Consider the following 11,755-nt stretch of genomic DNA (forward strand, 5'->3'; position numbering starts at 1 on the left):
TCTAAGTGTAAACTGTGGAAAACAAGCCTATAAGTCTTAAAAGAGGGAAAAAAAATATTTTTTGCCTTGGCAATAAATGAAGTGTTTTGTTGACTAACCTTAAGGAATGTATTTCCTCAAAGGAAACAAAATGGGGAAAAACTAAATCAGGGTAAGTGGTGTGTTTGTGAAAACCTTTACAACACATAAAGGAAACATCTATTCATGATTTATTTCAATAACACAGAGCAATGATGAACATTTTTAAATCTAATTTTCATGTAAATTGCTGACCTACTTAAAATGCACATACACACATAATATCAGCACATGGAAACTTTATATAAAAGAAAATCCAAATGATTTCACATGCTTGTGGCCAAGTTAATTCACTGCTATGGATTATATGAGCTATTTTTACCTGGTCCAGATTCCTATTGTACAGTTCCCTGTAATACAGGTGCCTGGGAACAGATGAAATAATCAGAACTCATTGTATAGTCCAGGGCTCCCCCAACTTTAATGTGAATGTAAATCACCTACATTTCCAACAAGGTCCTAGGTGATGCCCAGGCCACTGATCAAAGAACCAAGCTTTAGTGCCAAGAGACTAGGCTATTCCCACCTAATAATCAGAGCTGTCCTAACCTCTAACCAGTATGTTAAAAGTCCTTTCTTAACAAATTTACCAAGAAAAATTCTACATCTTGTCTGAAAATTTCATTCCAGCATTAACTTTTTTTTTTTGGCCCTTTATATCTCACCTGTGCTTCTCCTAAAGCAAAGGGGAAGGGAAGGCAAATTACTACCTTTTTTGGTATGCAAGAGCCTTCCAGCCATAAAATTCTTCAAGCTGTGAAATTCTCATTTCCTTTCAATATCTTCCAACCATCTTGGAAGTGGGTAGTTTTCAATTGGTAGTGGGTAGTGGATAGTTTTCAATTCAAACCAATTTAGTTCTTCCATAAGGTCTATTATAGCCCTAGGCAAGGTATTAAAAAAATCCAAAGGAGATAAAATTCTTGTCTCCCCAAACTTATAAGCTAATGAGAAGATAAACTGTAGTATGAGACAGAGAGCTCTGTAACATTTTGTTTATTTTTAAAATGGTTATTATTTTTTTAAACTCATCTTTGGTCATACAATCTCTGCTTGAACAGCTCTAGGAATAGGACACTCATTACTTGATCCAATCCCTTCATTTCATTTTTTAAAAGATTTTATTTATTCATTAGAGAGAGAGAGAAAGCAAGCAAAAGCAAGGGAGGAGGAGAGGGAGAAGAAGAGGGAGAAGCAGACTCCCCGCTAAGCAGGAAGCCCAATGCAGGGCTCAGTCCCAAGACCCCCAAGATCTTGATATGAGCCAAAGCAGACTCTTAACTAACTAAGCCACCCAGGCACCCTTCCTCATTCCATTTAGATTATGAGCTCCCTGAAGTCATGGTCTGGGCTTTTCATTTCTGTGCTAAAAACGAGTCTGGGGCTGGCACAAATGTTTGATAAATGAAGAGGGGCCATAAGGAACATCTATGGAATAGAGATAAAAAGTTTCCTTAAAGACTGAAACTAATATAACACTGTATGCTAACTAACTGGAATTAAAATAAAAACTTAAGAAGCTAAAAAAAAAACCTTCTCTGGCAACCATATATTTTAATATTTAAAAAATCTATCCAATTTTTTTATTTTATATGCCCAAAGTATAAAACTAATGCACAAATAAAATCTAAATTTCAAAGGAAAAAAAGAATAAAGACATGGCATTTCTGTGGACCCTAAAGGAACGGGCATTTGAGGTAGTAAGAACAGAGAAGCAAAGGTGTGGAGGTTGGATGTCCAGAGTTGGTTCTGATTTACAACAAATTTTCTCCCTCTCATATTTGTCCCAAACCACACATCCCTTTAAAAACAGGAAGAGTAAGACAAACAAACAAACAAACAAACAGGAAGAGTAAACCTACAGATTTATTTCATTAGAGCATGGTTTAGGATTTCGTGTCATATTTCCATAATAAAGACCCAGACTAATTCACCTGTGAGGGCTCTTCTATCTCAAACAGGCTATGGTGATGATGGAAAGATGTCTTTGTTCTTGTCACCAGTTCAATTTTGGAAAACTTCCTACCATATTTGTGATTAGCCAAAGGCACTTCAAAGTGGGGTACTGTATTTCTCTATCCTTTTGTACATATTATAAATTCCACTATTATTCTTCTTATTTAATTCTTATTGAGTATATGCTATGTGTCAGGGGGTGAATCACCTCCATAAGTTCTCAAAGCAACTTTAAAGTATAAATATTATGAACCCCATTTTAGAGATGACAGACCTGATGCTTCAAAATGTCCCAAAGTCTCATTTGTGACCACTGAATAACCCTCCCTCTCACACGAATGTATGATTCAGGTAGCTCTTCACAACTCTACTTACTTGATTCATTCCAAGCTTTCCTTGGTAATCTACTTAGCATTTTGAATTGAAATCTCTTCACCTTTCTGCTTAATTGAGATGTATAAACATAAGTATAAAGGTCTTACATATATTATTTCTTTGTTTTTTAACCTCCAACTTCCTGTTTCACAAACTGAACTTAGACTAGATAAGCAAGCATTTTATAATAAAGATAGTAATGAGATTTCATTACTGGAAATGTTCAAGCAAAGGCTACAACTCCTGCAGAGAGGATTGATTCAAGTCTTAAATGAAGATCATTCAAGTTGTTCCAATAGTTCCTTTCAGCCCTGAGATTTTATTATTCTACCAATGTCATTATACATCTGAAAATATGGCATGAGTAAGACCATGAAAATTTCATATTTTATATGGCTGGATCAAACCCTGTTGGGTCCCCAATATTGGGTCCCCCAATAATGGGTCCGTGATTAAAGGAGCAAGACTGATACAAAGCGAAGGTCAAACAAAGCTATATTTCATGCCAAGCATCGAGAATCAAACTGACTGGCCGGGGCTATGCCTCTTACAGAGAACATGACCCCTCCCTGCCTCACAGACTAACTTTTATAGAGCAAAGCCCATGTAGTTGGGCCTGGCCACACACAGGTGGTGAATGAGATTGTAACACACAGAGAAAGCTGCACAGTCATGCTAGGTCACACATAAGTGACCAACTGAATTACAATTTACCCTATAGTAGACATTTGAACTAGCCTATCACCTTGGTGAGAATTGGTGCCCAAAATGTGGGGCCCACACCCCTTGGTAGCTAGGAAGACAGTATGCATGCTTTACTGATTGGATGTCTCCACCTGACCCGACTCATCCCTGCATTAGGGCTGTTATCTCTACCTGACCTGACCCACCCTTGTATTTGGGCTTTGTTACCTGGGACTGGTTTCCGGGACTTGCTTTTAAATAAGTTCCCCTGGGGGTGGCAGGGTCAATTTAAGTTTTACTGCATAAACAACAAAATGGCTGTTCAACCAAGGTGGGGCCGCTCTGGCTAAATAGGCCCTCACAACCCAACATAACAGTGTATGCCTTAATATTAACCTATCCTAAGGACATCCCCTTCTAGGGGGGTGGACATCCTCTAGGATGGTTAACATTTTACATGACTGAAAGCCTCCTTGCCTCCAATATTTATATATACACATAATACATAAATTCCCTTATTTTATGTTATTTATTTTATTTAATGATTTCAAAACTTTTATTTTGAAACAATTATAGATATGTAAGAAATTGCAAGGAATGTACAGTATTGTGATTACATTTTTTAATGAAAATAATTTTAATGTTAAAATTAGTACATGTTCTCTGAAAAATTTCACATAAGTCAAAAGTACATAAAAAATAAATGAAGTATCTTCACCTTCATAAAGCACTCTGCTCAACACCATTGTTAACAGTTTGGTGTGTGTTCTTCCAGTCCTTTGTTAAATTGCATACATGATGACCAAATAAAAGAAGCCAGCTTAACAAACAATCCCAGACTCCTTTCCATCCCTGTATAGCCCTGTCTAGAGGCCCTATGATTGTAACAACAGCCCCAAATATAATAGTAGCTCCTGTTTATGAGTGTACCAGGATGTACTGGGCTGGGTATTTGTACACATGATCACAACAATCCTATACAGAAAATATTTAGTAGGATTTGCAGGTGAGGAAACTGATACTTAAGTTTGCACAGCTACTTAAGCAAGCCAGGAATTTAACCCAGGTCTATCTAATTCTGGAGGCCATTACCTTTTCAACTCATGGTCTATAGAGAATGTTCAATGGAATGAAGAGAGAGAGAAAACCAAATAGGGAAAAATATCTATATCTTTTTAGTTTCCTGAGAATTCATCCAAATTAACATTAAGGAAACCAAAAAACCAAAAGTTAATGTTAACACCATTCAAACCAATTTCCTGGAATTCTGCATATAAAAAGAGTCAAATTACTGACTACTTTTCCACCAGTTGTTCCTCTCTCTGGGTGGTCCCAGCCTGAGAGCCCTGTGGTGTTCGACAGGCTAAGATTTCTCAGCATCAGTTCTGCCTCAAACATGGTATAGATCAGCATCTCTAAACCAATGTATTTAGTCTTAGGTTTGAGAAGAAGGTGGCTTTATAGGGGCCTCATAGGAAATCACATCCTTTCCCTAGCCTGTCCCATGACAATATAAAGCCATTGTTAAAATTTGAGTTTCTTTCTATGAATATGATTGTCAGAATGGAAAAGGGCTGACCTTCACCAATCACCTCTCCAGGAGGGGCATATCAGGTCTTTGACCCCACCATCACAAAGCCTGATACCCCCAATGGCATCTGATTCCCCTGCCTACTAAAGCTGAATGGGGAACCAAACCTTGAGAAATAAAGTCTGCTCACTAACAACCCAGACTAAAGTCAGTAGAACAGGAAAAAAAAAAAAAAAAAAAAAACTTTGGTCCACAGAGAAAAAAGAGATTGAGAAGGGACATTTCTGCTGAAATTGGGAGGACATTTAGATCCAGTTGTTTGGGTACAAACATCTTCCTGACCTGAGAAAAATAACAGCCTGTGGGGACATAAATGTGGCACCATGACCCCACGGCCTGTGCTGATCTTGACATTCTCCTTTACCATAAGAACAGAGGTCCCGTGGAAACCTTGTGGTGGCATTGGCTGTTTCCAATCAAACAGCAACAATTCTGCTTCTTCCCTTTCCCAGTCAATAAATCCTCCCAAAAGCAAATGAATGAGAATGAAATTATATAGGAATAACCCTGACTCTATGAGGTTGCTAACAAAGGGACTATGGGGAAAGGAGATCATTCACAAACTTTAGGCTCTATTACAGTTAATAAATTGCTTGCAGTATACCTCCCAAACATCAGTCAGTTGCAACATAAAGATAAGAATGTCCAGCTAGTGGGGGCACCTGGGTGGCTCAATGGGTTAAGTGATTGACTCTTGGTTTTGGCTCAGGTCATGATCTCAGGATCCTGGAATTGAGCCCCACATCAGGCTCTGAGCTCACCAGGGAGTCTGCTTGAGATTCTCCCTCTCCATCCCCCTCTGCCCCTCCCCAGGCTCATGCTCTCTCTCAAATATATAAATAAAAACCTTAAAAAAAATGTCCAGCTAGTGAATGTTTCCAAATAGAAGTGTTATGCAAATTTAATTATATTAAATTAAACAAATATTTTGTGTGTGCCTATTATCACATTATAATGCATCATATAAAAATGTCCCTATGCTTTCTCCCTGAAAATTAGTCCTTTATGTCCTGTTTGTGAAAAATAAAGGACTAACACATTGTATTCCGTATTATTTACTATAAACAAAATTTTAAATCATATTATTTCATGGTGGAATTCAGGCTCCCCTCAGGTTTAGAGTAGATAATGGCTAAAGTAATTCTACTCTGGTACTGTAGAATTCTACTCTGCTATTGTAGAAATTGACATATGAATGGAAAAATATTTAAAATATGTCATTACATAAATGCCATCAAAATGATAATGAAAATATGCACAATATTTTGTAATATGCTCTTAAGAGGTAGATATATCCTGACACAGGGCACAATTTTCTCATTTGTGATGGTAAATAAACTACTTACCATTCGCTCTCACAGAAAGCCTTTCTGGGGGCGCCTTGGTGGCTCAATCAGTTGAATATCCTACTCTTGGTTTCACCTGGGTCGTGATCTCAGGGTCGTAGGATTGAGCCCTGAGTCAAGCTCTGTGTTCAGCATGGAGTCTGCTTCCCCTCTCCCTCTCCCTCTGCCCCTCCTCCCACTTGCTCTCCCTCTCTCTCTCTCATATAAATAAATAAATAAATAAATAAATAAATAAATAAATCTTAAAGAGAAAGCCTTTCTTGCTTTGTAAGCAGGGCTTGCTGCTCTTTACTCTAGTTCCTGGAATGAAAAGGATACTCTCTGGAAAAACAAACTGCCAACTGCTGTGTCTCACTTGAAGGATGTGCCATTCCAGGAGATGCCTTGAGCATATTCATTGCCTAATGCAGGAGTCAAAAGTTCTTTGATCTCTCAGTGAATTCATTTTTCTAGAATGGACTTTTATAAATGCCTGTGGACCAATCTTTTGAGAATACCCATGTCACCTCTAAGCAGCTGTTCTGGGATTCCTCAGAGTGGAAACACAACTCAAGGGCAACAGCCTGAATAGAAAGTATAGAAGTGATGAACAATTAATTCTCTCTTGGATTCATTAAAGTTGTGGCAATCATCTTTTCCCAGCATGCAATGAGGAGTTCATCTTCCTTTCTCTTTAGGGACATTGATGAGTAATTTTCAGTACTAGATTTCTATTAGGAAGCTGGAGGTGATGGAAGCTTATGAGATTGGCTTCTCCTTATTATCATCAGGAAGAAGAGAGGGAAGTGTGGGTGTGAGCTTATCTGGTTGGATTCCATGAAGCATAGAGAGTTTTCCCCTCAGACTTGGACTCCTCCATACTCTATGCTCTGCCAGTGCATGTATATTGGAGCTATCGTACTAACAACCTACTGTTTTGGCACTAAGCCCCTCCTAGTTAGGGCTGCTCACCTGGATATGGTGCTTCCTTTCTTCCCCACCAACATCCTTACATCTTCATGTCCTCAAATTTCTGGCAGTACTCTGATCTGATGATGACATTATTAATATGGAGTTCTAAAGGAGAAAAAAGCAGAGCCATCAAACAGCTCTGTACGTTATAGTGGGGGAAAAGGTTGTAAGTTTGAAAATCTTGTATTTTACTTCACCAAAATTAGGATAAAAACATTAGATAGTGTCAAGAGTTAAGTGTTTAAAGTTCAAACACTCCCTTAGCAACGTGAATTTTTCTGTACATGAAGGAGAAGTACAGAAGTGGTGCTTATTAAAGTCCTTAAAATCATTATCCACCAGGGAAATGCAAACCAAAATTGCATTGATAAAGTACTTCACACATACTAGGATGGGTGTACCAAAAAGAACATATAATAATAATGTGTTGGTGAGGAGGTAGAGAAATTAAAATCCTCATATACTGCTCTTAGTAAGGTAAAATGGTGCACTGTTCTGAAAACAACTTGGCTCTTCTTCAGAATGGTAAAAATAAGGTTATCATTTGATCCAACCATTCCACTCATAGGTATAAATTCCATAACAATAAAAATATATGTTCACTAAACAGTGGTACATAAATGTTCATAGCAATATTACTCATAATAGCCAAAATATGGAAATAAACAAAATGTCTATTAAGTGATGAATGGATAAGTAAAATGTGCATATCCATAAAATGGAAATTATTCGGCAATTAGAGTGAATGAAATACCAATACATATTACAATATGGATGGGATTTGAAAACACCCCAAGTGAAAAAAGCCAGACACACAAGGCACATACTATATGATTTTATTTATGTGAAACAGGTAGAATAGGGATATCCATAGACACAGAGAGCAGATTAGTGGTTTTTTAGTGCTACTAAAATGGGCAAATACGGGGGGATGATTTCTTTTTAAAATATGTGGGTACTGGATTTTTTTTTGGAGCGGTGGTGGATTATGAAAATGTTCTCATATCAGTGGATTGGAGAACACACGAAATTTTAGATCACAATGTGTGAAATGCTTGGCACAGGTATAGCTGGTTGTCCTGGTGGAATGGAGCATTACAGTTGTCAGAAGATGCTATATAGACACCACTGTTATAATTGCAGCTAAAAGGCCCATGTTTTTATTATGTAAGGAATTTTTCAGAATGAAAACTTCATCTAATTGTTGATCTCATTAGAGAGCCCACATTCCCTAGTTAGCTTCCTCAGGGCACCTTTGACCTCCTTGTTTCTCAGACTGTATATGATGGGGTTCAACATAGGGGTTATAACACAGAAGAACACAGAAGTCAGGATATCCATGTCCAGGTTGTAGCCTATGTTGGTTCTGTCATAATTGAAATTGGCTGCTCCAAAGAAGACCACTACCACAGTAAGGTGGGATGCACAGGTAGAGAAGGCCTTACTCCTACCTTGAGCAGAGGGAATCCTAAGAATGGCAGAGATAATGAGTATGTAGGACACTCCAGTAAACAGGCAGGGACTCAGGCCAATGGTGGCACTGGCCACATGGAGCACAGATTCATTCAGAGCTGTGTCTGAGCAGGAGAGCTTCAGGAGCAGTGGAATGTCACAGAGAAAGTGGCTGATTTGGTTGGGTCCACAGAGCGTGAGTGTGGCTGCCAGTACCGTGTGTGTCACAGAATTCACCAGCCCACACAGCCAGGACCCAGTCACCAAAAAAACACAGACCTTCACACTCATGAAGATTGGATATTGAAGAGGGTGGCAAATGGCTACATAGCGGTCATATGCCATAGCAGCCAATAAGACACCCTCAGTGCCGGCACATGTCACGAGGAAGAAAATCTGGGAAAGGCAGCCCTCATATGAAATGGTCTTCTTCTTCCGGAAGAAGTTCACCAGCATGACTGGAATGGTTGTGGATGTATAGCAGATGTCTAAGAAACTCAGGTTGCTGAGGAAATAATACATTGGAGTGTGGAGAGCAAGACTGATTCTAGTGGCTGTTATTATGAGCATGTTCCCCGCAAGTGTTGTCAGGTAAATGATTGAGAAAACCAGGAAAAACAAACCCTGTAGTTTGGGGTGGTTGGAAAATCCCAAGAAGATGAATTCCGTTACATCTGTTTGATTGTTCATTTCAAATGGTGTCATAGCTACAAAACAATGAGGTTTGTAGGAAAGTCTTCAGAGAGATCGCAACTTCTCACTCAACAAATCCAGCCAGTTCAGGCCCAGGGACCTCCCATGGATTTACATCACTGCTGGTGGGTGAAAATAAATGGTCAATCCAACATTAAAATGTTGGTCAAATCCAGCAATAAACCACTAACCTCTTCATTAGAGCAAATTCATGTAGCTTGATCTCATTGTCTTAGTAATATCTGTGATTGTTGCCCTTTCTGGTAAGCATCTCATTTTTCTTTCATTTTTTCCCCCAAGAAATAACATCTCATTGCAAAATTCTTTTAAATGTAGAAAGACAGGGGCACCTGGAATGGCTTAGTCATTAAGCACCTGCCTCCAAGGGTCCTGGGATTGAGCCCTGCATTGTGTTCCTTGCTCAGTGGGAAGCCTGTTTCTCCCTCTTTCTCTGGCTGCTGCTTCCCATGCTTGTGCTCTCTCTCTGTGTCAAATAAATAAATAAAATCTTTAAAAAAAATAAATGTATAAAGACATAAGTAAAAATTCACTCACCTGCAGAATCAGAGCCAGTGTTACCTTTTGGTGTTCACAATTGTAGTAGTGGGTTTTTGTTTTTTGTTTATTTTTTGCAGTTATGTAAATCTTGATCTCTATTTGTTGCTTTAAAATATTAAGAGCACTTGTTATGATAAGCTCTGGATGATGTATGGAATTTTTGAACCACTATATTGTACACTTAAAAGTGATAACACTATGTTAATGATACTGGAATTAAAATAAAATATTAGAAGGAAAATTTCCAAAATTAGAAAGGAAGAAGTAAACTATCTCTATTCACAGATGACATGATCCTATATATATAGAAAATACCCAAGAATCCACAAGAACATTATTAGAGCTCATAAACAGTCAGCAAAGTTGCACACATAAAAATCAGTTATGTTTCTATATACTAGCAATAAACAATCCAAAAAGGAAGTTAAGAAATCCATTCCATTTACAGTAATATCTATAAGAATTAAGTGCTTACAATAAATCTTACTGAGGAAGTGAAAGGTCTGTATACTAAAAACTACAAAACATTGCTGAAAGAAATTAAAGAAGACAACTAAATAAAAAGGCACCTATGTTCATGGATGAAAGGACTTAATATTGTTAAGATGTTAGTACTATCCAAAGTAATGTATAGGTTCAATGTCATCCCTATCAAAATTTCAGTATCCTTTTCCCACAAAAATGGAAAAATCAATCTTCAAATTCATATTCAGGCAAGGAGACCGGAATAGAACACCAGGATACAAACACCTGTACACACACATACAAACACCTGTACAAACACATACAAAACAAAAACTTTCCTTTTATGAAAAAGGAAGAATGACTCACATTTCCTGACTCCAAAACTTACTACAATGCTACAGTAATTAAAACAGTATGGTATTGGCATAAGGATGGACATATAAACCAATGAAATAGAATGGAGAGCCCAGAAATAAATTCTCACATAAATTCTTACACATATAAAATGATAATCTCACATGTTCAACTTTTGTTGAAAATGACCATTCAATGAGGGAGAAGACAGTCTTTTCAACAAATGGTTCTGAGAAAACTGGATATCCACATACAAAAGAATAAAGTGTACAAAATTAACTCACACTATGCACAAAATTAACTCAAGATGGATCAAAGACCTAAACTTAAGAGCAAAAACTATAAAACTCTCAGGAGAAAACATTGAAGAAAATCTTTATGCTATTAGTTTTGGCAACTATTTTATGGATATGACACCAAAAATACAGGCAACAAAAGAAAAAATATAGATAAATTGTACTTCATCAAGATTAAGAAAGTGTCATCAAAATACACTATCAAGCAAGCAAACAACCTATAAAATAGAAAATATTTGCAAATCATATATCATATATGGGACTCATATCCAGAATATATAAAAACTCCTAGAATTTAACAATAATCAAAAAGAACTCAATTCAAAAATAAGCAAAGGACTTTAATAGACATTTCTCCAAAGATAATATACAAATGGCCAATAAAAACATGAAGAGATGCTTAATATCATTAGTCTTAGAGAAATGCAAATCAAAAACCTGAGCTACCACTTTTCACCCATCAGGATGATTATAATGAAGAAAATGGAAAACAAAATATGTTAATGAGGATATGAAGAATTTGGAACCCTCAGGAATTGTTGACAGGAATGTAAAATGGCACATCTACTATGGGAAACAGTTGCCAGTTCCTCAAAAAGTTAAACATAGAACTACCATATGACCCAGAAATTCTATTCCTTGGTACATATCCAAAAGAATTGAAAGCAGGGACTTGAACAGGTGTTTGTATCCTGGTGTTCATAGCATAATTATTCACAATAGCCAAAAACAACTTAAGTGTTCATTGAAGAATGTTAGGATAACATTTTGTGATATATGCTTATAATGGGCTATCATTCAGCCATAAAAAGGTACAAAATTGGGGCACTTGTGTGCCTCAGTAGGTTAAGCCTCTGCCTTCAGCTCAGGTCATGATCTCAGGGTCCTGGGATTGAGCCCTGCATCAGGCTCTCTGCTCAGTGGGGAGCCTGCTTCTCCCTCTCTCTCTGCCTGCC

The 11,755-nt window shown here is 37.5% G+C and overlaps 1 protein-coding gene across 1 annotated transcript; it reads right to left on the reverse strand.

Moving 5' to 3' along the window:
- Window positions 1-8,178: 8,178 nt before the first annotated feature.
- LOC308341631 (olfactory receptor 5V1-like) lies at window positions 8,179-9,138 on the reverse strand (the record flags this gene model as incomplete). The annotated part of the gene is made up of 1 exon (XM_080801656.1): window positions 8,179-9,138. One exon carries the CDS (start codon window positions 9,136-9,138, stop codon window positions 8,179-8,181), a length of 960 nt encoding a protein of 319 aa, XP_080657782.1.
- Window positions 9,139-11,755: the final 2,617 nt, after the last annotated feature.

The sequence above is a fragment of the Martes martes genome, assembly GCF_963455335.1.
Source record: "Martes martes genome assembly, chromosome: 4".
Lineage (NCBI taxonomy): Eukaryota > Metazoa > Chordata > Mammalia > Carnivora > Mustelidae > Martes > Martes martes.